At 41.6% G+C, this 26,991-nt stretch overlaps 1 protein-coding gene across 1 annotated transcript in view; it reads left to right on the top strand.

The window, feature by feature from the left end:
• The window catches only part of CPVL (carboxypeptidase vitellogenic like), a 112,575-nt gene that overhangs the window by 72,276 nt on the left and 13,308 nt on the right, over window positions 1-26,991 (top strand). Inside the window, exon 11 of the mRNA XM_039229883.1 lies at window positions 8,703-8,885. Within this exon, the coding sequence (XP_039085814.1) occupies window positions 8,703-8,885 (183 nt within the window). The remainder of the gene's footprint in view (window positions 1-8,702; window positions 8,886-26,991) is intronic.

Here is a 26,991-nt window from a genome sequence, read left to right as displayed (position 1 = left end):
TTGTCTGCAAAGTATTATGATGGGTTGTAAATGGGCCAAAATATAAGCATAAATCTTTCGTCTAAAAATGCAACAACAAAAATCCAGCCTTCTCCCAAAAGCACAGTTTGCTTTCCTGTCATGCTGAGAGACCGAAGCCCCCTTGGGCGGCATTGCAGAAATTGTCCCAATAAGTAGAGGAGCAAAGTGGGGGAAACAGAGAGAAAAGCTTTGTGCTCACTGTCGGTAACACGTGTGTTTCAGTTTGGGTTTTTAAAAAAGATCAGTAAGTGGCCCTCACATGATTTATTTTCAGGCTTATGCTTTTCTACTGGCGACAATGAAAATATATCAAAATCACATTCATATACATTTCTGCCCCAAATCCCTTCTTTCAAGTATTCAGTTGTACAGCCACCATGAAAAAGCACAGATGTCTTTCTCTACCTTTGAGCATCACGTGGGACCCCCTAACTTACTTGAAGTCAAACTCCGACTTCAGAAGGCATGGTGTCTTTTTACTGAGTCCGCAGGTAAACTGATCTGCAGCTCTCTTTGGCTAACAGTTGGTTGCTTTATATCTGCCTGGAAAATATTTACCCTTCACAAGTATGCGCCGTGTAAAGAATTATCATCTGATTCTGTTCGTGAGGTCTTTACAAGGGAGAGGTTTTCTTGCTGAGAGGCGTAAATCCATGAAAAAACTGATGTATATACATGCAGAACCTGAAAGGTTTATGGTTTAAAGTGTCGAAATGACTGGATTTAGAAAGATTTAAGTGGAACTGACTTTCGGGTTGACCCCTCTCTTAAGGGAAACTTAGAGATGAAAGAGAAAACTTGCCTCTCCCGTCTAATTATTCACCGGTTTTGGGAAAGTTAAAAAATATGGAGCATTAGGGGGTGTTATACCCAGATCGCAGTATCCTCACCGACCAGAGACCACCTGGGAGACCGAGTCACTCTTGCAAAGGCAAAGGGCTTTATTACGGGCTTAAGCTCGGGCTCACAGACTTCACCAGCGTATGGGTCCGTGCTGAGAGCCTCGAACAAGGGCAGAGTAGGGTTTTTATGGGGTTTGAGACGGGGGAGTTACAGAAGTTGTGACATGGGAACAGTGGTCTACTCATAATAATTCAACAAAAATGACAGCGGGTTTGACCATACACATTGTCTAGAGTATTCGTTACTTTTGGCGGGATCCAATTACAACATTTAGAGTACCTTTAAATTCAACCAATCACAGAGCGAGCCTAGGGTCTTGTTCAGCGACTAACAGGTTACCTTTAATATTAGGTAACAGGGTCCTATCTATAGTTTCTATCTCCAGGCCTCCCCCTTAGTAATGTGGAGGGTGGTCGCTGGACTTTCCTGATTGGGTGTTGCAAGGGTGGTTTCTCCTGCCTTGGGCAATGTGTAACTGCCTGATAGTTTCGGGAAAGCTGAAACTCAGGCCTTCTGGTTCAGAGGGGAAACTTAAAGCCTGTCATGGAGTCAGTTTGGTTTAGACGTTTAGACTTGTGGCCTTACAGGGGAAAGGGGGTCACGTCTTTTGATACCTGTTCCCTGGGTGTCTCGTCCTCAGGCTTTCCATAAATATTTACTGTTGAATAAGTGGAGATTTCATATGAGCAGATGAAACAAGCAAACAAACAAAACGCACTCCATATATAAGTAAGCGTGCATTCTTTCCTCCAACTCTGACAAAAGGCCACTTCCCTTCCATTTTCAATGGAGGTGAAACTCAAGCTGCCTGTGAATCCAGGAAGCAAAGGAAATAAATGAATAGAGTTGGATTGAGACCTACTGATCTTTCTTTTTTACCGATGACAAAGACTAGCTACAGAGAAATATTTTCTTCTTCTAAGAGGAAATAGATGACAGCTACCCTTACACCTCTGTCGGGGGATGGGGGACACTGAGGAAGGGGTGGGCCCGGTGTTAGCTCACTGTGGACGAGTGGAAATACAGGCACAGCATGGTCAGATCTCCCAGTAATTGGATGCCAGCATCTAATTGCAACACTTTGTAGACTCCATGAGTATATATCTGCAAGCTGAATGCCGACTTCAAGCAGCTGACTGAAAACCTCTGCGCTCCAGTATAGAATCCTAACTTTTCTGATTATTTTTGACCAAGAGTAACAACAACATTGATAAAACCTTGCTCTTCAGGCTACAGGGTACAGTTGCATCTCACATCCCATCTGGTCCTCCCAGTAATCCTAGAATATAAGTATTCCAGTTCACAGAGGAAGAAATTAACGCCCAGAGTGAGTCAATGACATACCCAAGGTCACTCGGTATGCCCAGGCCTTGAGAGGCTGCGCTGGGGCTGGAGCTCAAGGCTTCTGTCTGCAAGCCTCATATTACTTTTTATACACCCCTGCTGTTTGTTTTGTTAAACTGATGACCTAGTGCAGTTGTATCAGAATTTTAACTCTTACATCCTAAGTCCTGTTTGTAATTCACAGGTAACATCTCACTTGCAAATTGTGGAGCAATTTGAATAGCTATGTGGAGCTATTCAAATGTGGTGATAATCATAATAATAGCTATTAGCATTAATTGAATATTTACTGTGTGCCCACAATGTAGGGAGCTCTACATGCATTACCTTATGTAATTCTCCCACTGACCCTCTGTCATATATGTTTCTCCTCCAACCATTTTACAGATGAGGAGGAAATGGAGCTCTAGACAGATTGGGTCACTTAAGATGATCTTGCTAGTAAGAGGCAGAGGTAGGATTCAAACCCGGCCCCGGAGCCTGTGCTCTTAACTATAAACATGCATCCTTCATTCCATGCTTATCTTTAGGTTTGCTTCCTGCCTGTTGAATTGCAACTATAGAATAATCCACCTGCTCAGTGTGCTCCTTTGGGGGCCAATGATTTAGACAGTGAGTCAGTACAGAAGAGGGCGAAGGAGCACACACTTGAGACTCAAGCAGATCTGAACTTGAGTCTCTGTCGCCGGTTTGCCTCCTCTCCCTGCACCTCTGTCTCCTTGTCCCTAAAATTGGATAAATGACACTGGCCTTCTGGGGGTGCTGTGAAATTATGGATGCAAAATGCTTAGCACAGCTTCTCCAACATAAGAGGAATAAGAAAGTTCTTCTCTTATTCAAAAATGTCCATTGAAAAGCTATGCTCTTTACCATACTTTTCTAGCAGTGAAATATGGGCACATTCCTGGCCATCTTGAACCCCATGCTTCAAAACTGAAAGTTCTTTTAAAAGAGTAATTTATAAATTCATGGCTCCGACTACCAAGAAAAAGACTACTGAGGTACTGTGGCCACTGTGTGTAAAATTAAGTGAAAGGCATGTTATCTCAGGCGTTTGAATAGATGGAGTCCAGGTTTATCCCGGCCCAAATTCCTCCTACCTTAGGTGTTTTCTGGAAAGGGGAAAACCAAGTGTTTGACACGAGAGGACCATCTGCATATTCTGAAGGCTTATTTTAGAAGAAGTGCTTTACTGAGTCTTTCAGGTCGTTAACTGAATATCAACCCACCTGAAGAGGAGGACCTCGCACTCACTGAACTAATTTGAGTCAGGCACTGCACTAACAACCCTGTGCACATTACCTCCTTTACTCTGACTACCGTGAGATGTAGGTCCTACCATATTCATGGCCAGAAAAGGGAAAGAAGCCCATGGAGGTTAAGCTGCACGTCCAGGGGTTCCCAGTAACTGCAAGCTGGGGCGTGGGGGGCACTGGTCCATTGGTGTCTGAGTTTGGATTTCATGCTTTCAGCAACAGAAACAACTGTGCTTCCTTGAAGCATAAACGGAATTTATCAGCTGACACGATAGGTCACAGAATTCCCAGAAAACATTGATTGAAGAACTGGATTGAGACTAAGGAAAATCCTGGGGATCCAGGAAGGAGAACTAATGGGCAGACTCATCAGGGAACCCTATGCACTCTGCCCACAAGTGACATTTTATGAAAAGAGCATTTGAGTGCCTAGCTTAGGTCATACGCTCATCCCTTGCACAGAGGAGGCAGGAGGGTGTGATTGACAGCCTCCACCAGGACCGGATCCATTGAGGGTGTGGGAGTCCAGTAATCAGGGGAAGGGAGAGTGGAGCTAGGCAGGCCAAAGCAATGCGTGATCAACATGCAGCATTATAGAAAACCTTTAGAGAAGGCAATGGACTCTTCCCAGTAAGTGTCAATTCTTTTTCTGGGATGCCCGGCTCTGACCAAGGGCTATGGGCAGAGCAAGAGCCTGGAGAGCCTGGGTCTCAAGGAGCCCATGCTATGTCACAGCTGCTTAATCACTGGTACTCCCTTCAGCAGAAGTGAGGCATCTGTCACCAGCTGGATAACGGCCTTGCACACATCCTTGTCCATAGAGCCAAAGTGAGAAATGACTGAGAGATGTCACCAGACCTGGACGAACAGACCAACATTGTTTCTGAACTGGAGACGTGGACTGTACCTCACACTCAGCCACCTTTCGGTAGCATGAAACATTTAGCTGCGGGGAGTCAGTAAATGCCTGTTGGTCTGAAGGAATTTAGCTCCTTTCTTTAGGAGTTCTAGGTAGAAGTTTGGGAGTCTGGGCTCTCAGACCCCTCTGGCCCCTCGCTGTGTCACAGTTTCCTTAACACTAAGGTAGAGGCAGACTTTGTCATTCCTCTCATCCTGACCTCAAGAGGCAGTGTGAGAATAAAGCCATATGTACACAAAAGCACTTTGGAAGGTAAAGAACGTAATAAAAATGCTTTTCTCATCTCTGCCCTTGACCAAACAAACGAACGAACAAAAAAGATGCTTGTAATCCAAGCCGTCTTCTACCATTTCTTATAAATGCTTGAATTCTGGAATGGATTTTTTTTTAAGATCATCTACAAAGAAACTAGTTATGCTGTTTACCTAGTTGTCATGACAAGTTGAGAGCTGGTAATATCGGAGTTAATACAAATTATTCCTCAATAAAGGCCCATTTTTGCTACCCAAGGTTCCCAACCTCTTAGTGTTAGTTTGTTTTACTATTTTTTTCACTATGAACACATCCTAATCACATTTACAAAAGCAAACAAACGAAAACAAAAACAAAAAAAACCACCTAGAAAACAGTCAAGTTAAAACCAATCACCCCCACTTCAGCTTTCTTAACAGTCGATATTTTGATGTATTCTTTTCCCAAATTTGAAGCATCCTTTTATTTATTTTTCATTAATGTTTTTTATTTATTTCTGAGAAAGTGGGAGAGAGACAGCATGAGCAGGGGAGGGTCAGAGAAAGAGAGGGAGATACAGAATCTGAAACAGGCTCCAGGCTCTGAGCTGGCAGTCAGCACAGAGCCTGATGCGGGGCTCGAACCCATGAACCGTGAGATCATGACTTGAGCTGAAGTTGGACGCTTAACCAACTGAGCCACCCATGCGCCCCTTGAAGCATCTTTTTAAAGATGTTATAATCCTAGAGTACAAACAGTAGAATCATAGTCTTCGTTAATTTTGTAATAAGAAGTATTTTTCCATGTCTTTGTAAAACCATCCGTTCCACTGAGCTAACTGGTCAGACCTCTAGTAGAAGTAAAGAAAATTTTCTAAAGAGAGTGACTGCCTTTGCCATTGAATGGACGCTTCACAGCTGTCCAGAAAGGAAAGTGAGGGAACTGAGTGTTTAGGGGTGCTGCCTCGTGTGTCCCTGGGAGCCTGCTCCAGCCAGTGCTCTTCCTGTGCCTGGTTTTATTACAGTCACTGTGACAGACAAGGGTAGCTGAAAGCTGCCTTCATTTCATCTCCTCCTCTGTGTCTTTAGATCTTGTTGCTTAAAATACTAGCAAGCCTCGGGGAGAAGCTTGCCCCAGACTGTCCCAGGGTTAGCCTGAAAGCCCAGCATCCTGGGAAACGCCTCAGGCCAGGGCAAACCCTGGGCTGTTGGTCACCCTAGGGGAAGAGGTGGGACAAATGTGTTCCATCCCTCACATCTGGCCAACTAGTCAGGGCTTAAGCTTTGTTCTGGAACTTCTCTGACTACCAGGACAAAGGTGGCCAACGTGTGCCCTTGGGCTTCAGGACCACCCACTGTTCTCTCCACCCCACCCCCATCCCCACTCCCCAGCTTCTTGGCTTACTGTCATTGGATCCTGGGATATCTCTCCCACTCACCCAGCCCTAAAGGCAACTGAGATATTCCTGTCAGGGCTGATGAGAGTAAATGTGACATTTAGATAAAAATAAAAGCTCTGGAATTCTTATATTTAATGCTGGCAGCCTTAAATGCCAGCTTTGAAATCACTCCGTTTCATCATTAATCTGAGGTTTTTTTTTTTTGCATTTGACTTGTGTGCCCTTTAGAACTTAAAAATGTTTTCCTTGCTTTAAAAAGAAGATTTCCATTGCCCCCCCCACCCCAAAGTAGGCATTCTACCCTTCACATGCACAAAATTGGGCAGTTCAGCCCTTCACTGCCTCGTTCCAGAGTTAGTGCTCGTGTCTGCAAGGAGCTTTGAATAACAAGGGTGTACAGCTCAGGGATTGGGCTTCATCCCAATTCAGTCCAACAAACCTGTGCTCTAATGCTGTACCCATAAGCCTGTTTTTGCTGTCGCCTGTGGATTTGCACTCTGAAAGATAAAACATTCGAATGGATTTCAAAATATACCGATGATAGTGAGGTAGCTACAAGAGACCCTCAGAGAGATGCAAACTTCATTTGGTAGCCACGGAGTAGAAAACAGCTAGACACGCTTGTGTATTTGCTAGTTAATCAGCATCTTTTCCTTGAATTCTGGAAGAGGAATCACTTTATAGATAATTGTCTTTGTTAATCAGGCCTTCCTAGGGTGGCGGAGTATTTAAGCCTTGTTCGCTGGTACAGATCGCATGTAATTGTTTCCATATTGTTGGCAAAACGGCTGTAGGAGTTTTGCATGCACCGTAAGTACCCAAGGTCTTTGAGGCAATTTCTTTGTATACACAAAGCAAATTTTTATGGCGATAGTTGAGTTGAGTTTTTTAAAGAGGCTTTAAATCGATCAGGAGTTTTCCCTTTGGGTTTCTGCTTAGGAGTGCGGAGGTGGTGATGGTGACGGAGTACATGAAAGACCTCATGCTCCGGCCGCAGAGGCCCAGGGCTCTTTCATCTTAGGCTGAATCCTGGCCCACTGCTGCTTGAGGATTTGGAGTGTGTAAAAGTCCTGGGCTGTTTAATTATGTGCAAGCCTTTTAAGAAGCGTATACCAGGAAGGCAGAGATGGAAACAAATGCAGTGAAACTTTTTATATCCAGTTTGAGGATTCAACCAAAGGTCTTCACTTGAGCAAAACCAGAACTTCCAAGCAGATCAAAGGTATCGTGGAGTTGAGGAAAACCTCTTTGGTGGGAGTTGAATGACAATGCCTTATGACAATTAAGATCATGTGAGTTGCCCAAAAATAACCTAAGAAGCATGGAAAACAAAGGAGAAAATTACCCCGATTTGTACCACCTAAATTAACCAACAGTATTCATTTTCTTTAAAGTTGCATTCCATATATGTAAATACGTATACCTATCTTATACATTCATAATTGTGAAATGTATTTGACTTTCAGCTTTCATACTTAACAGTGTGTGATAAGTATTGCTTACCACATTGCCTCGTGGTTCAGTGAAACGTTTTAAATGGTTTTGCACTATCCTATAGAATTTCTGTATCCTAGTTTATGTAACCAGTCACTATCGAAATTTTAGACTGTGTTCAAGTTTTTCATTATAAGACTTGATAAATATGGCGCAATAGATACGTACGTGTATGTGTGTGTGTGTGTGTGTGTGTGTGTGTGTGTCGCTGTTTATTTGGGCTTATTTTCATAGAATTCATTCCACAAACTGGGGTTACAGGGACAGCAAGCCTCAACATGTTAATATCTTTTTGTTAAAAATGGATCATTGCTTTCCTTAAGTGTGGTACCATTTTTACACTTCCTCAGTACTGGGTAGTATCTGAATTCTTTTTCAAGCCAACTGAATATTGGTTTTGGAGAAAAGAGAAGACCTTGCTTCAATGTCGTTTCTCCTATACTATCCACCAACTTAGCACACACACAAAAAAATGTATTCTGGGAAGAAAAGACATTCCGCATTGTTGACAAGTGGCTATCATGTTTAAGAAAAGGAAGTCTTAGAAGTGGCATGGCAAACATATTTGCCTCCAACATGTAACAAACCTGAGACACCTGCATCTATCTGTCCGCCTCAAAAACTTATAGTTGCCACTGTAAAGTCAATGTCAGAGGGGAGAACAATATGGATTCGCAGCTCCGGAGAGAATGCCCAGTTTCCCAGCAGTGGCTGAAACCTGAGTGAATAAAATATGGTTTCACGAAAATCCAATGATGTAACGTTCCTCTGTTCCACTAAAATGTACCTACACTCTCTTCTCTAACATAGCTGTACATCTAAGTACTGTCTCTGGATAATACAGCACAAATGTGTTTGTAACTGAGAGAAGCCTTTATGCAGATCCTAGGACATTTCAAACTTTAGGAAGAATTGCAGTGGCTGAGACCAGGCTTGAGTTTATTTCAGGTTGTTGGGGTGTGTGGCCAACTGGAAGAAAATGACCCCACTCCCCTGCCGAACTGGCCTCTCTGAGCACGGTATCAGAAAAGCTCACATTACCTTTCCCCTGCTGTTCCCACTATCTATACCTAGATAGATTCGCTGGCTTTGCCTGCTGAATCCCGCATTTGGCCCCGGCTTCATTTCATTTCAGGTTCTGATCTACAATGGCCAACTGGACATCATTGTGGCGGCCTCCCTGACAGAGCACTCTTTGATGGCCATGAAGTGGAAAGGATCCCAGAAATACAAGCAGGCAGAAAGAAAAGTTTGGAAGATCTTTAAATCTGATAACGAAGTGGCTGGCTATGTGCGGCAAGTGGGTGACTTCTACCAGGTATGGAAACACTTTGGGACTTGTAAGCTGTGGGGAATGGGATGGGGGGATTGGCATTAAAGCCTGAGAACCAATAAGGCACGGCTGACCCTACAGAGTTGCACAGTAGCCAAAATGTGTCTTTTGCAGCCCTACTTTCTACAGAACAGGGTGGTGTGGGTTCATTAAAGTCATAGTGCTTAATGAAAACAAGGTGAAACCTTAGATATTGTTCAAGAGACAAGGTGACACTCAAAAAGACAATACTCAGCCCCAAAAAGCAAATTGTTAATGAGAGAATTAGTCTATTTGGGAGCAAAGGAGAGCTTGAACAAACGACGTGAGTTAGATTCAGTGTAATACCTTCTGGCAATTCTGTGCTCACATTTGTGTCTCACGCATGGAGCCCCAGGACAAAATCTGTCTATCTGATGCCAATAGCGTGACCTCCACTTTAGAGGTCAGATGTTGCAGCTGGCCACGCCCATCCCTGTGCCTCTGGTTTGCAGGCCTCGGCTTTTTAAGGATCAGCAGGGCTTCTTTGGTGACTATGTGATGATTACAGTATTTACCTCCAGAAAGTTCTTGGAGAAATTAAGATTGTCCCCTGGTGAGCATTTGCTTAGTTAGTCAAGAGAAGAAATTTAAATCTTCTCAACTTGGCTTATTTTATTTATTTAATTAATTAATTAATTAATTTTTTTGAGAGAGAGAGACATCATGAGTGGGGGAGGGGCAGATACAGAGGGAAACTGAGAATCCAAAGTAGGCTCTACACTGTGAGCACTTGGAGCCCTATGCAGGGATCGAACTCACTCACGAAACTGATATCATGACCTGGGCCAAAATCAATAGCCGGATGCTTAATTGACTGAGCCACTCAGGTGCCCCTTTCCTCAGTTTTTTTATTTGAGGCAACACTGGGACCTCAATTCTGTAGTTTTGAATATTTGGAATTACAACTTTCCAACTGCTCGAGCTTTCCATTAGGCAAATCCATGCTCCAAATAAAAATTAATCTCAGAGGGGTGCCTGGGTGGCTTGGTCGGTTAAGCGTCCAACTTCGGCTCAGGTCATGATTTCATGGTTGGTGAATTCAAGCCCCACATCCAGCTCTGTGCTGACAGGTCGTTGTCTGCAGCTTGCTTCGGATTCTGTGTGTTTTTCTCTCTTTGCCTCTCCCCTGCTCATGATGTCTCTGTCTCTCTAAGTCTCAAAAATCATAAACATTTAAAAAAAGAAATTAATCTCAGAGCCATACTACCATAAAAGTACTTTGCTTTGGGATAGTAAATGAGTTTACAAAGAATTTCTTAAGGGTCACTGGGATATGATATGCATCACTCATTTGTGCTGGAAGGAATGATAGATGAAGTAGAAATCACTGGTAGCCTAATGTATAAAGGTGCTCTTCTTCCCCTGCCCCAGTCATTCTAGCCATTTAATAACATAAGAAATTTAAATGTCATGCAACGTGAACTACCTTGGACAAAGGAACAGTAGAGAGACCTATTTCTGGGCTCAGGTCAAGGGAAACTATGTTGGAAAATTTATAACATTATAGTTTCTAAATCGAGATAAATTATACCAAAGAATTAAACACCAGCATCATAGCAAACGAATGAGTCAGAGCAGAAACAGTTATGGCCGAATGCATGTGAGGTATGAATATGGGGTGGGGGGAGGATGAAGAGTGGAGGGTCTCTTGACCTGAGAGGGATCTGGAAGGAAGACGGTGAGTGCTCTGTCTGCCCTGTGTGCTCCGTAAACTAGAGCACAGGCAGTCTTGGATTGGGTGTTGACTTGGGAACCCCAATAACAGGTGAACTCTGAACACTGATTCCAAAAGATTAGAATTCCTGGACAAATGGAGGCTCGCCATGCAGAAAGTAATCTGGACTTCATGTTTAGTATTTATTTGTTTGTTTTTAAATAACAAGTTATACAGCAATTCGAATACTTTTTTTTAAAGAGAAAAGAAGAAGTCAACATTTCAACATCTGAAATTGTATTTTAACTGATGCCTATGTACACGATTTTACATAAATTTTACACAATTTAACAATGTTATGTAAGATTGATTCTGCTTTGTTTCTTTCTTAAACGTACTTATTGAGTTATAGTGTAATATAGAAAAATTTACAAATCACAATGAATTTTTTACAGAGTGAAGATACCCATATAAACATCATGTAGATAAAGAAATAGAATAGAGGAATGTCCCCCTGTGGTCATTATTCCCCCTTCTTCCCAGAGTATCCACTGTCCTGAGTTCTAATATCTGAGGTTAATTTGCCAGATTTTGAATTTTGACAAATGGACATATTCCATATATGCTCTTTTCTGTGTGGCATTCTTGCTTGACTTTATATTCATGGCATTTACTTATTCTCTTACATATAGCAGTTGCCACTTTATTTTCATTGTGGTACAGTATTCTAATATATATTTATATATAATATGTAATATGATATAAGATGATTATAAATAATACATATTTAATATAAGACTTTTCTATTCTCCTTTTACTTCTGTTTTTACTTCATTTATTTTGTTATTAAGTGCATATAAGTTTATAACTCTTATACTTTCCTGGCAAATTAAATCTTTTATTCTTATGGAATGTCCCTTTTTCTGTCTAGTGATGCTTCTTGCCCTAAAACCTAATTTGGTGATAGTAGGGTAACAATGTCTACTTCCTTTTGATTAATTATTGCATGGAATATCTGTTTCAACTCTTTGATTTTAATCTTTCTGATTGCTTAAATTTAAGATATATCTCTTATAAGTAGTATATAATTGGGTTTTGTTTTTCTTGAATGGAGCCTGACAATATTTTTTCAATGAAATAGTCCATTGACATTTAGTGTAATTACTGATACATTTGTGTTTAAATCTAATACTTTACTGTTTATTTCCTATTTGTCTTATTTGTATCTCAATGTTCTCTTCCTCTTTGTATCTTTTCATATTACTCAACTGTTTTTATATCATTTTCATTTTTTGCCCTATTCTATAAGCTTGTCAGGCTATATATTCTGTTAATCTTATTTAATGATTATACTCGAGGGTACAATATAAGTTGTAAACTTACTCAGTCCTAATATAAATTAGAATTTTACCATTTTCCAGATAAATGCAATAACCTTAGTTCTTCCTTGCCAGCTCTCCTTCCTTTTGTTATCATTAAAAACAATACAAAAAAGGGGGCACCTGGGTGGCTCAGTTGGTTACGCATCTGACTTGTGCTCAGGTCATGATCTCACAGTCAGTGGGTTTGAGCTCCATTTTGGGCTCTGTGCTGACAGCTCAGAGCCTGGAGCCTGCTTCAGATTCTGCGTCTCCCTTTCTCTGCCCCCTCCCTCACTCATATTCTGTCTCTCTCTCTCTCCCAAAAATAAATAAAACATGGAGCGCCTGGGTGGCTCAGTTGGTTAAGCATCCAACTTCGGCTCAGGTCATGATCTCACAGCTCATGGGTTCGAGCCCCATGTTGGTCTCTGTGCTGACAGCTCAGAGCCTGGAACGTGCTTTGGATTCTGTGTCTCCCTCTCTCTCTGCCCTTACCTTGCTCATGCTCTCTTTCTCTCAAAAATAAAATAAACATTAAAATTATTAAAATTAATTAATTAAAATTAAAAACAAAAAAATTCTATATATAATTCAAACACCACAAACTTTTTTGCATCATGCTACATAGCCAGTGTCACTGACTTACCCATAAATTTACCCATTCAATTGCTCCTTAGCCTTTCTTGCACTTCCATGCTTTGGACTAGAATTATTTTTCCTTGCTTTAAAAAAAATCCCTTTATTATTTATTTTAGTAAAGTGGTGTTGGCAACCATTTCTGGTTTTGGTTGTCTGAAAATGTCTTTCTGTCACTTTTAGTTGAGAAGTACATTTTTCATGGAATTGAATTTTAACTAGGCAGTTATTGTCTTTCCACACATAGAAGATATTATTCTGCGGTCCTCTGACATGCATCACTTCTGATCAGAAGCTGTCCATTTGACTGCTGCTCCTTTGGAAGCGGTTTCTTTCCCCACCTGACTACTTTTAGAATTTTCTCAGTTTCTGGTTTTCAAAAGATTTGACTATGTATATGTAGCTGTGATTTTATTTATTTATTTATTTTTAATTTTTTTTTATGTTTTATTTATTTCTAGGAGAGAGAGAGACAGCGTGAGCAGGGCAGGGTCAGAGAGAGAAGGAGTCACAGACCGAAAGAGGCTCCAGGCTCTGAGCTGGCAGTCAGCACAGAGCCCGACACGGGGCTTGAACCCACGAACCGCGAGATCATGACCTAAGCGAAAGTCGGACGCCCAACCGACTAAGCCACCCAGGCGCCCCTATGTAGCTGTGATTTTAAATTGTGTGTGTGTGTGTGTGTGTGTGTGTTTGTGTATCATATGGGTTTCTTAAGCTTTTTGAAACTCTGACTTGATATCTTTTTTCATATTTGTCATTAGCTCTTCAAATACTGCTTGTGCTCTGTTCTCACCTTCCTCTCCCGTGAAGACCTAATTATGTGAATGTTAGACCTTTTCATTTCATCCCATCTAGCTTTATTTCTGTTCTTTCTTCTTTCCATTCTTCAGTTTTGATATTTTCTCTTTTCTCTTCTAGTTTTTCATTCTTCTCGGATGCTGTTCTGAATATGTTGTTAGCCCATTTATTTTTTAATCACGGTAATTATTTTTTTATAGTTCTGGAATTTTAGTTTTCTTCTTTTTTATAGATCTCAACTCACATAATATCTATTCCTCACCTTGTTATCTGTTTTGGGGAACACATTAATCCATTTATTTTGGTGCTCATCTCTGATAACTCTTAGATTTATATCACCATTTAGCCTGATTCTATTTTTTCATGGTAACTGGATCCTTATTTCTGGTATGTCTACAAGTTTTCAACTGAAAGTCAGACCTTATGCGGGTAGAATTATAGAGATAGTTTCAGTTTGTGGCTGATGATACTTTCCATCAAAGAGATTTTACTCTGCTTCTGTCAGGCAGTTAGAATAGGGGTCAAGCACTTCGATCAAGTCCAGAATTGATCATATTTAAATCTGTATCTTAGCTGGTCTACTTCCATCATCTTAAATTGACATTTGTAGTGTTAACCAGGGCCTCTACTTTGTGGCAGGCTATAAACACCAATTTTTGTCTCCCCAAAGCTCCATGCTGGTTTCCAGCCTCATAATTATTCCTTTAGTAAAGGTTTTGTAGCTTCTTGGCCCTAAATCAACCATTGCTTGGATGGGAAAGGGCCACAGGATGTCCGACTAGCTCGTTGCCCTCCCCTTCTGTTTGTAAGCCTGGCCCCTTATGGTAGAGAGAATAATGTTCCCCAAAGTGTCCCTTCTTCTAATCTTTTGAACCTGTCAATATGTTATATCATGTGGAAGAAAGAATGAAGGCTACATATGGAAATAAGGTTGCTAATCTTCTGACTCAGGGATGAGAAAATTAATCAGATGAACCCAATGCAATTACAAAGATCCTCATGAGTGAATGAGCGAGGAGGCACCTGGCTGGCTTAGTCAGTAGAGCATGGGCCTCTTAATCTTAGGGTCATGAGTTTGAGCCCCATGTCGGGGATATAGTTTATTTACAAGAAAATAAGTGAAGGATGCCTGAGTGGCTCAGTCATTTAAGCATTTGACACAGCTCAGGTCATGATCTCACAGTTGGTGAGTTCGAGCCCCACGTCAGCCTCTATATTCACAGCCCAGAGCCTGAAGCCTGCTTCAGATTCTGTGTCTCCCTCTCTCTGCCCCTCACCTGCTCAATCTCTCTCTCTCTCTCTCTCTCTCTCTCTCAGTCAAAAGTAAATAAACATTTAAAAAAAAGTTTAAAAATAAACACAAGCGGGAAGCTGATGAGTCAGAGTCAGAGATTTGAGGATACTACACTGGTGACCCTGAAAATAGCAAAATAGCATTAAAAATTTTTAAATAGCAAAAGTGACCATGAGCCAAGGAATTCATGCAGCCTATAGAAGCTAAAAAAGGCAAGGCCACAGATTCTCCTCCAGAGCCTCCAGAAGGAAGAGAATTCTGCCAACATCTTGATTTTAGTCCATTAAGACCATTTCAGGCTTCTAACCTTCAGGATTCCAAGAAATGTATGTTGTTATAAAGGCACTGAATATGCGGTAATTTGTTACAGCAACAATGGGAAACTAATGTACTCCTCACATCCTGGCCACCTTGGCAGATCACCATGACTTTTAAATGGGCCTGTTCTGTATTTTGTCCAGCTTTTCTAGTTTTGATCATTGCTTTTGATTTTGTAGGAGGATTGAGAGCAACAAATTTCTTTGCCAAGACTGGAAGTGGCACTTGTTGCTGTTCTTTCAATATATCACACACATTTTCAAAGTTACACTATAAATTCTTACCTTTAAGTAATATTCCATCGAATGGATGTAATTAACTTTCCAAACAGTCCTCTTCTTATTGGACATTGGACATTTCAGATTGTTTTCTTTTGCTGTTGTTCTTATTATTGTTATATTTTCTAACAAATATGTATTTCAAAACACACACTATAATCTTTTTGCATGCAAAGTAACAAGAGTTAGGAAGGAACAGAAGATATACCAATCAAAGACAGGAATTATAAGGGTGGGCTCATCATTTATGTTTGGTAATGTTAAAATAGCTTTGCTTCTTAAGAAATTGTGATAGGCACTTCATGGATATTATCAGAACATCTTTGCAAATCATACCATATCATTTCCATTTTACATATGAAGAAACAGACTCTGTATCATCCAATGATAGGGTGGGGATTCAAATTTTGTTCCCATATCATCTTTGCTACTGTCTGTCATATTGCCTCTGATATTTAATTGCCACTAAGGTGGGGAAATTAGCTCAATAGATCGGAAACGCTTAGGAAAACACTCCTTTATGTAATTTTTTCTTGTGTTTGAAAGATATTTGTTAAGCTTTCTTTAAGTGCAATAAAAGAGATACCTATTGATACTCATGAGGTTCTGAATTTCCCTCCAGCAATATTTGAACACAGTGCTCTAAAAAATAGTAATAATAAACAACACTAAATTGTGTCTTCCCTAATTCATATGACGATGTGACGATATCTGGAAATAAGACCCCATAAGGAAGCAGTTAAATGAGGTCATAAGGGCAGGGCTCTGATTCTATGGGGTTAGTGTCCTTATTAGAATAGACATCAGAGAGCTCACTTGCTCTCTCTTTCTCTCTGCCACATAAAGACAGAGGAAGAAGGCAGCCATCTATGAGCCAGAAATAGAGCTCACACCAGAAACCAAAACAGCCAGCATTTTGTCTCAGCTCCAGAACTATAAGAAATAAATTTCTGTCGTGGCATCTGCATGGCTCAGTCAGTTAAGCGTCTGACTTCAGCTCAGGTCATGATATTGCTGTTCATGAGTTCAAGCCCTGCATCAGGATTCTGTGCTGACAGCGTGGAGCCTAGAGCCTGCTTCAGATTTTATGTCTCCCTCTTACTCTGCCCCTTCTCTCTCTCTCTCTCTTTCTCAAAAGTAAATAAGCATTAAATTCCTTTTTTTTTAAAAAGAAAGAATTTCTGTTGTCTAAGAACAAGAGTCTATGAGGCACCTGGGTGGCTTAGTCGATTAAGCATCTGACTTTGGCTCAGGTCATGATCTCATGGTTCATGAGTTCAAGCCCCACATCGGGCTGTCTGCTGTCAGCACAGAGCCTACTTCAGATCCTCTGTCCCCCTCTCTATCTGCCCCTTCCCTGCTTGTGCTCTCTCTCTCTTTCAAAATATATAAGTAAACTTAAATTTTTTTTAAAAGAATAGCCTATGTTATCCTTATAGAATTATTAAGGGAATTCAACAAGTAATTATCATAGAGCAGTACCTCCTTGTAGTAAATACTTGTTATTATTATCCTGAATCACATATAAGAATGTACATTACAAAAGGCAAATTATAAAGAGTAAGTTGAGATCAGGGAAAATGTTTGATTGAAAATCAACCCCTTGGGGCGCCTGGGGGGCTCAGTCGGTTGGGCGTCCGACTTTGGCTCAGGTCATGATCTCTTGGTTCGCAGGTTTGAGCCCCATGTCGAACTCTGTGCTGACAGCTCAGAGCCTGGAGCCTGTTTCAGATTCTGTATCTCCCTCTCTCTCTGACCCTCCCCTGCTCATTCTCTCTCTTTCTTTCTCTCAGAAATAAATAAAACATTAAAATATTTTTTAAAAAAGAAGAAAATCAGCCTCTTAGGGGAAAGGTTAAATATTAATATTTAGTCTATTAAGGGCAAACATGAAGGTTGAGCTACTAAGGAGCAATGGACATGTCACTTGTCCCCATCTGCTGCACTGCTTTACGATGACAATCCCACAAGGCACACTCAGCATGTCCTCCAGATCCTTGATGGCTGCTTCTGCCCACCGGTTCCTTTATGTCCCCCAGACCGGCCTTGTGAGCCACTCTGGCACTTGGCATCGCACATGTGACCTACTTGGCTTGGTGCAGGGAGTATCTAGCTCAGGGGGCCAGGCTGTGGCTACAGGGTAGCGTGTGCTGCAGAGGTGAGGAAAGGGATTGGCCGCCACTCTGGAACTTGTGACAAATATCACACTGAGCCCGCTGACTCTTCTTGTGAACGCAAAGCACATTGAGAGATGAAATGGCACTCCCCGGGCTGCCAAAAAACGGTAACAAAAGAAGCAAGGCCCACATGTGTTTGTGATAGGGAGTGTTTTACCACACAGCCAGGGATCTGCATTTTATGTAGGTGATTTTAAAATGTTGGCAGAAATCCGCCCCCTTATGCTTCAGTATAGGATTGGGGTGGTGTGCGGAGACGAGGAGGAGTTAAGGAGGGAACTGAGTGAGCTCCGATGTTCACAAAGGCGTTCTCTGTGAGCCTTCGGATGAGAATATCGCCCAAACGTCAAGCGTCTGATGATGATAAAAAGGGGACTAAGCCACAGACTTGCTTTTCAGCAACAGGAGCATGTGAGTGTGTCTGCCAAAAAAGAAACTTCACGCTTTGCCAGACTCCACAGCTCTTAATTTAAAAATCGAAACCCAGGTAGACTTGTCTCCGGATGCTTACCTAAAATCTCTGCTTAGGAGAATGATAGCTGTCCCTGGAGAGCAACAGGGTGGACAGAGAGCCATTATCCCCACGGGTTGCCATCAAGCGATGCCTGAGAAACCCAAAGGCAGCTGCAGCCAGCCTGCGGACATCAGGTAAAGAAGGAGGGCTGGTTGTTGCCGGCCTAGAAGGCAGCATGCCTTTGGTATCTTTGTGATTCTGAGAATTGGAGACAGCCTTATTACATCATCTGGGGCAGTGGCCTCTCAGTTTGTTCATCTATAAAATGCAAGGTTTGGACTGAGTCATTTGTAAGATATCTAAGAAAGATCCAAAATATCTATATTTCATTAATGCCCAGAAGGGCTTGTTAGCAAGCAATATAAAATAGTATAATAGTATAGTGAGCTTCAGTGTGTGTGTGTGTGTGTGTGTGTGTGTGTTGACTTAACAGTGTTATAGTGTAGATTAAAGGTCTAATCCTCTTTCTTCTTGGCTGGTGACAACCCATGGCCAACACTGAAGGCCACCCTGTTGCTCTTTTTGGGGTCTTTCTCTGCCCTTCTCCAAAGGTCAGTTACTGTTCATGATCTGTTTTGATGCTGCCACTGCTTTTGACTTGCAGGCTGTTTTGTTTTTATACCATTGAATTGTCATTTTGACCCCAAGGAAGTTTTGACTCCACATTTAGAAATATAAAATTTTAAGCAGAAGAACAATGATGAATTTCTTTAAGAATATCTTTCTAGGGGCGCCTGGGTGACTCAGTCGGTTAAGCGTCTGACTTTGGCTCAGGTCACAATCTCTCGGTCGTGGGTTCGAGCCCTGTGTCGGGCTCTGTGCTGACAGCTAGCTCAGAGCCTGGAACCTGCTTCAGATTATGTATCTCCCTCTCTCTCTGACCCTCCACTGCTCATGCTCTCTCTCAGAAATAAATAAAACATTAAAAAAAATTTTTTTTAAGACTATCTTTCTAAAATAAACTTCAAAGGGGCACCTGGGTGGCTCCGTGGGTTCAGCATCTGACTTTGGCTCAGGTCATGATTTCACTGTTCATGAGTTCAAGCCCCAAATCGGGCTCTGTGCTGACAGCTCAGAGCCTGGAGCCTGCTTTGGATTCTGTGTCTCCTCTCTATGCTCCTCCCCCACTCACTTGCATATGCACATGCTCTCTCTCTCTCTCTCTCTCTTTCAAAAATAAACATTAAAAAAATAAACTTCATGAAGCTAAATTTTCTGAAGAAAGCATTGCAACCGTTTCAAATGTTTGTGTCTTTATTTCACTGAAAATATTTTATTGACACTAATTATTTTCCACGTATGCATTGAAAGAAAATTTTGAGTCACTGGTCCATTTTCATTCTTATCAAATCTCATTGGACATAGTTTCTGCTAACATGAGTTTCGCAGAATTTCAAACAAGTCTATTTTTCCCCAATTGCAGTTTGAGCCATTGTTATTTTATTTCATATTTTCATTATTAATATCAATTCAGGTTATTTAATAAGTACAAGATGGATTATCTCAGCTAGGTAGCATTTTACAGGTGAAGCAAATTTTAGATCTCATTTTCCAGGTGGGAAAATAGAAGTCCAGGGGTTAAGTGACTGTCCAAGGTCTCCCCATTTCAGGACTGAGCTGAGATTAGATTCCAGGCCTCCTGGCTTCCAACCCAGTGGTTTTCTACTTCACAAGGGTACACACGTCTGGAATGATGCATTAGCAGATGCACGCTAGCACAGTGAAAACTGGTACCTGCATACATGTCTGCCATAATTCAAGCAGGCCTGAGGAATCATGTATTTCACATCTGATGTTAGCTGTAAAGTCACATGCGTGTGCCCACTTCCTATAGACAGAGTATCAGGGCTTTTAACAGGTACTAGAGCTTCGTAGGAGGTGAGGTAGGTTCACTCAATGTTAAGAAGAGCTATGGCTTCATCTGGGAACTTCTGATATTAATAAAAAAACAGATCTGAAATTAGCTAAAATGAGCAGAAGAAACATGGTAGGCAGAGCCTCATAGTGGGAGCCTAAAGAGCAGAGCACCAGCAGAGCACACCGCTTACTGGTTTCCAGTCTGGAGCCTGGAGAATGAAAACCCGGAGGGAGACTGGGAAAGGTCACAGGCCCTTGATGGTAGGTAAAGGGTGGGTGCTCCATTGTTTGAGTGGTGGGAGGCAAGCCATTGACGGTAGGTTTTTTTTCAAAAAATTTTTCAATTTGTTTAAAGCTTATTTATTTATTTTGAGAGAGAGAGAAAGAAAGAAAACAAACATGGAAAAGGGCAGATAGAGGGAGAGAGAGAGAGAGAATCCCAAGCAGGCCCCGCACCATCAGCATGGAGCCCAATGTGGGGCTCGAACTTTTGAACCATGAGATCATGACCTCAGCTGAAACTGAGTTGGACACTTAACTGACTTAGCTACCCTGGTAGCTGGTGTCCCTCCAATTTTTTTAATGGTAAATACTAATAGCATAACATTGATCATCTTAACCACATTTTAATTTAACTTAATTATTTATTTCTTTTTAAGTAGGCTCCACAACCAACATGGGGCTTAAACTCATGACCCTGAGATCAAGACCCAAATGCTCTACCAACCAAGCCAGCTAGTCCCACCTAATCTTACCCCTTTTTAAGTGTGTTATTCAGTGATATTAAATGCTTTCATAATACTGTGTATCCGTCCATCTCCATGGCTCCCTTCATCTCCGCAGCTAAAACTGAAGTCTTTGAATACCACCTCCCCACTCCGCAACCCCAGCCCCTGGCAAACTGCTGTTCTACCCACTCTACTTTCTGTCTCTATGGACTCGACGACCTAAGTATCTCTAATAAAGAGAAGCAGACAGTGTTTGTCACCAAGGAAGGTGTTGAAGCACCTTTTCAAAGCTGTTTTTGGGAAGTTTAAAATGGCTGAATGGCAGCAGTAGGATGAATTCAGGGTGGAGAGAGGTCAGAGAAGGGGATCCTGGGAAATAAGGAGTCTTCTAAGGAGCTTTATTGGGAGAAGGTTCTTCATCTATTTCCTGAGACCAGTGCTTGCTTCTCAGCTCCTGAAATAGAGTTTGTGGGGATAAGCTTTGGAATGCCCAAGCGGTGAGGAGTGATTGCTGTTTGAGAAGTGCTGTTTGCTGTGTAGTCACACCAACTTGAAGGCTAAATATCCACAGGGAAAGCCTGCAGGCTGGTGTCATACGAGTGCTCTCTTTGGGCAGCCACAGTAAGCGCCACGAGCCTCATAAAGCATAAGCCCTGAGCCATGATGACACCTTGATCCTGACCTGAGTTTGGCTTGTGAGGCCCTCAGGCTGGTAGTCTACCCCACTTTCCTCAAGGCTTCTCCCTGAGTTCCCAACTGAAATAAGACCTTCAGCTAGAGGTTATGTACAGAGAAACCAAAGGCAAGGAGCTCTCCCTCCCCCCACTGTTCTGGGGAGTCATGGCCAATGGAAGGTTGGCTGGTGTCAAGAGAGGAAGGTAGACTCGGAGCTAGACAAACCTCGTGTGAATTTCAGTTTTGCCACTCACTGGCTGTGGGCTCCTTCTGGTTCTGTAAACTCTGAGCGAGAAGGGTGTTGGGAAGGCCCACGGGAATGCTAGTGATGGTCTCCCATTCTTCAGCATGTGTCGGCTCTCTGGCCTGTAGTGTGCCACACACTTTTGATCCACAATTTTATGGAATGCTAATAGCTTCCTTGTCAGTTATGTGATTATACTTATTAGTTTATAAACAAGAAAAGAAGAGTTCTACCTGAGCAACTTGCTTCACAGTAGTAGTATTTGAGATTTGACTGTATCACTTTGTACCAGTGTCTGATATTTGACATCAAAAAGCAGTAGTAGCTGAGATTTGACAATCCAGATCTCAGCCTCCCCCTTGCACCACCATGCCTCTAAGTACTTGTGAGGGAAATGTGGGGGGAAGGGATGGAACACTCCTATTGGCCGGACTAGTCTACATGTCTGGCCTCGCTGTGCATATGTGGTGGTGGTGGCAGAGGTGGGGGTGGAATGGAATGGTCGCTGTATTTGGCAGGGTATCGAGTCCACATAGAAAAGTCTGTTTTCTAAAGGAAAGCAGAGTGCGTACCAGAGGCAGAGGACAGGGAAAGTGTGGTACGCAGACAGAAAGCAGTAAGAACCCCAGCTTCCCAGGTGTGGCTTTCTAAAATTAACATTCACTTTGGTTTGTTTCTTTGACTACACACACCTATCAAATGGAGAAAAGAATAACCGCAGTCCTTTGAGTACAAAGGAAGGCCAGGCTGGGATTTGAACATTTCCACAGATAATCCACAGAGGGAATGACAGAGAACTCTCCACCTGCCTCTCTTGGATTTTCTCCTGACCTTCCTTCCTTCCTTCCTTCCTTCCTTCCTTCCTTCCTTCCTTCCTTCCTTCCTTCCTAATTTTAAACAGCTTAGGGAGCATTGTGAACTATTTCTGAAGGAACTATTCCCAAAAGGTCTTCATCAAGTCCTTGGTTGCACTGACAAAATCAGAGTAAGCAAAGAGAAACAAATGTGATTTTTTTTGTGTTCAGCTAGTTGAGAAGGGAGGAGATGAAGTTAAAACAGTATTTAATGGAGGAAAGTAACTGTTAAACAGATTTGAGATGATGATTACCAAATACAGCTAATTTCCTGAGTAAATGTTTTAGCTTTGTTATAGAAATTGTTTCCCAGAGTCTTCATTTCTCTCCCAACTCTGTTGCTTTCTACAAAGGGTGATGTCCTGATTCATAGGTTCTTTGTCTCCATCACTAGATCTGGGGAAAGTTCTTCTGTCTGCATATGGGAATCAGACTGTGAACAGAAAACCAGAACACAGCAGTCAAACTATAATATTAATGATGATGATGATGGCTTGCTATCATCAGAGAGCTCGTAGTCACAGGCTAAGTTTTCCAGAATCAGGCATTTGGGCCACGTTTTGGGGTATAAGATGCTTATTAGGGATCAACACCCATGAGAGGAAAGGGGAGAAAGCAGAACTGACAGAAGAGGAAATCAAACTGTGATGCATGCCTGAGAAACCTTGGCCAACCCAGCAGGGAGCTCTAGAAAGAGTCTTCTTCCATCAGCTTCCCATATTGGGCCCAAATGGCCAAGCCTTTAAACCCCCTCCTCACTCAGTCACCAAATGTGGGCCTCCCTAGGAAGGGCATCATCTTGGGAAAGCCTAATCTCTGCAGTTGAGGCAGACCCTGAAGCTGCTGACAGTTGGAGGCTGGGTAGCAAGTCCGTCTTTGAAGAGGGTTCTGATGGTGCCCCCAAGGCCACCCAGATAATGTAGTTGTGAGCTCCCAGGGTTGGCAGGGGGAGTGGGGATGGCATCAGAGGCTGGTGGTTTGCCTGAGGCCACATGAGATATGGGTCTTTGCATAATATAAGATTTTCCCTAAGCTCTCAGTGTAATTAGTCGTTTATCTGCATTAGAAAGATGAGTCCAGCCTTCCTTTTCAATTCCTATCAAGATTCCAAGCTAAGAACAGCAGATTTTTCAAGAAAAAGAATAAAGAATTGTCAGCATATATTTCCCTCTTTCAGTTATTTATCAACAGAAAAATTGATCTCTCCAAAACTCAGTGGCTTAACACAGAAACAATGTATTATCTCTCATTATGTGGACAGAATTGGCTCAGCTGGGTGGTTCTTCCTACTCACATGAGGCAGCCTGAGACCATCCAGGCAGCTGCACTCAGCTGGGAGTTTGGCAAGAGCTGAGACAACCAAGGTGGCCTCTTCTTCTCCAGTGCTCTTTCCATACAGCCCCCAACCATGCAGTGTCCTGGCCTAGCTTCACAATGTGGCAGGTGGCCTCCCAAATATAGAAGCAAAAGATGTCGGTCTTTTTAAGACCAGGATTCAAAAGTTCCAGAATATTATTTCCATTGCATTCTCTTGATTGAAGCAAATCACAGAAGAAGTCTAGATTCCTCTTAATGGGAAGAATGACAAAGAACTTGGGACCATTGTCAATCCAGTATATTTTGTCAGCTCTTGCAAATATAGATTCCCAGGCCCTATCTCCAAATATTCTGACTTCGTCTGGAGTTAAGACCCGAGTCTCAGAGTATAAGCTTGTTAGGGGATTCTAATGCATCCTGTTTGGGGGAATCCTAATTTGTGATGTGTTTTGTCCCTCCACTGATGCCCAAATGGCCTCATCTTTCAGGAACCCCACGTGGCTTATGTTTGGGTAAAGTTCGATTCTGATGCCTAACGACTGCTCTAAATCCTGACCTATTTTTCTTCTTTACACAGGTTAACCAGAAACCTGAGAACATACTTTCACTCTTAACAAACCAGCCATTGATCTGAAACCTCACTTTTAGAAAAGTGTCCTATAGTCAACAGGGTCTACTGGTGGGGCTCTGATTCTCTGAGATCCTTAGACAAAACCTTAAGCTAAATTTTAGACCTCAGTCCCTGCTCTGCATTGTAGATTTACAAATGGTCTTTGTTCTCTGAAAATACTGATAGACCATTGGTAATTTAGACTCGTAGAAAAACTCTGTTATTTACTCAGAAGATTAGCTTCCTTTTCCCAGCAGACTTTCATGCTGTCCTGAAATGATGTGGCCCTCCTGTGCAAAGTCTTTAGATAGTAGTATATCCTTGCTACTTTTCAAAAATGATACAGCCAGATCGACTGCTGTAAACAGCATCCAAATCCATCTGGTCTCAGCAAAGATAGTGTCCACCAGGCATCTTGAATTTGTTTCTGGATATTAATTATTGATAAAATACTATGATGCTTAGATACAATTAATGTCATGTCAAAGCAAAAATAAAAAGGCAGTGATTTCAACTGAAGCTTTATCAGGAGTAAACTTAGCGTTTTCACTAGGTAATTGTTATTTAATAAGGGTTTTTAACCTAGGGCAAGCGACGGTGGTTAGTACTCAAGGCATCAGTGAACTTAGAAGGGAAAAAATGCATTTTATTTTCACTAACTTCAGACTTAAATAGCATTTCCTTCCATTATGGATTATGAAATTTAGCACTTCCTCTCATTATGAATGTAGGCAACAAACCACAGCGGCCTTAGCAGTACCTTTGACTCCATCACCAGTAGAAAGCAGAAGTATGTTCATATCAGATGCAAATACTGTTTCAAATACCTTGAAACAACGTTTATCACCATCACTACCACTTTAAAATTACAGTGGTTATCAGGGCGCCTGGGTGGCTCAGTCGGTTTCACGTTTGACTTCGACTCAAGTCATGATCTTATGGTTCACGAGTTTGAACCCCACGTTGGGCTCTGTGCTGACAGCTCAGAGCCTGGAGCCTGCTACAGATTCTGAATCTCTCTCTCTCTCTCTCTTTCTCTCTCAGCCCTACCCCCCCTCAAAAAATGAATAAGTGTTCAGTTTTTAATTACAGTAGTTATCAGACCCACTGGTTGCTCTTACTGAATGTGTTCATAGAGAAGTACACATATTGCTATATTGCAAATTTATTTTTTACTACTTTGTTAATTTCAATATAATGGGTTCATTTGTAGTCTATACCATATATTTAAATATATATATATATATATATATATATATATATATATATATAGTATTTAAAAACACTCTTCAGAAAAATGTCCATAGCACCACAGGAGACACCATGGAGGTCCATGACACAAAATGACCAAGAACCCACTCATTAGACTATTTGAATTGTTGAATAATTTCAATAGATCTTCCTCAACCCAAACCATAGACCACCTTTGGGGACCACAGGTTAAACAGTTATGAGTTTAGCTTTCAAGTAGGCTTGAATTGTATTTCAAGTTTATGACCGTGGCAACTCTAACTACTGCTACTATCACCATACTCAAGCAGCATAGTGCAGAGATTAAAAGATTGGATACAATGCTAGACCCTGTTCCACCACTTACTATCTGTGTGACCTTGGGGAAATTACTTAACCTTTCCAAGAGGTTCTTCATCAGTTAAGTGGGGATAACATTAATATCTATCTCATGAAAGGATTAGTTACTAGGATTCAATGAAATGATTCATGTGTGTGTGTGTGTGTGTGTGTGTGTGTGTGTATATATATATATATTGACACCCCATCTGGCACCTAGTAAGCATGGAATAAATATTTATTCCTACTGCCTCTCTTTTCATTAATCTGTTTTCACAGGCAAGAAGCTCTCTCAGGTCTAATAGGGTCCTAAATAGATACTATGTTTTAAAGGCTCAACTAAATGTTACTTATCAGAAAGGCTTGGAACCACAGCAGTTGTATCCTGTTGTAACTTCACTGTAACAATTCCAGTAAGAGGTAAAAGAAATAGAGGAGCTGGGGACACAGTCCACATTTTGCCACATGATAGTCTAATAAGAGTAAATAAAAGTAGCTACACTGAGTAATGAGATGTTTCTAAAGCATTGAGTCCCTTCTAGTTCAACAATAATCTGAAACATCCTTGTTGACAATAAATGAACCATCCAGCCTTTTTGCTTTTGTCTTTTTTCATTGTCATTTGTACTGAGCCTCTAACACATGGAACCAGGAAGAAAGGGACTGTAGGAATTTAGATTTAAAGAGGAAAAAAACTGTCTAGCAAAACAAAACCCCCAATTATTTGGCCTACTTTCTGCTCTTCTGCTGTCCAGCATGGAGATGTGGGTGTTTATTTTTGTTCCCAATATTTATTTTCTTCTGTGCAATCAGAGTCCCAAGGTTTAGATTCTGGCACCAGCTCGGTCTTCTTAGAGCCGCTTGCCAGAGGGGGACTTCCCATTTTTGCTTTGGTTTCCGTTTAATTGCTTCTCTATATCCTTCCCACACGCTGTTTTAGACACATGACCCGTCTCCTCAGCTCTGTGTTGGACAGATGAAAGGAGCATGACAGAGAACATGTTAAATTTTTTGAAGATTCATTTTTGTGAGTCAGACAGCATCTGTAGGTGGTTTTGTTTTTTTAATTAAATATTGAATAGTAACCAAAGAGTATGTATAATACCTGTGTGAGATAAAACAAATAATGATAAATGAACACCTTTGTACTTACCAGCCAGTTTAAGAAATGCAGCATTACCAA

The sequence above is a fragment of the Hyaena hyaena genome, unplaced genomic scaffold (assembly GCF_003009895.1).
Source record: "Hyaena hyaena isolate Hyena2069 unplaced genomic scaffold, ASM300989v1 scaffold_40, whole genome shotgun sequence".
In the NCBI taxonomy this organism is placed as follows: domain Eukaryota; kingdom Metazoa; phylum Chordata; class Mammalia; order Carnivora; family Hyaenidae; genus Hyaena; species Hyaena hyaena.
Note: the sequence above shows the minus strand (reverse complement) of the source record. Positions and strands in the feature narration are given on the sequence as shown.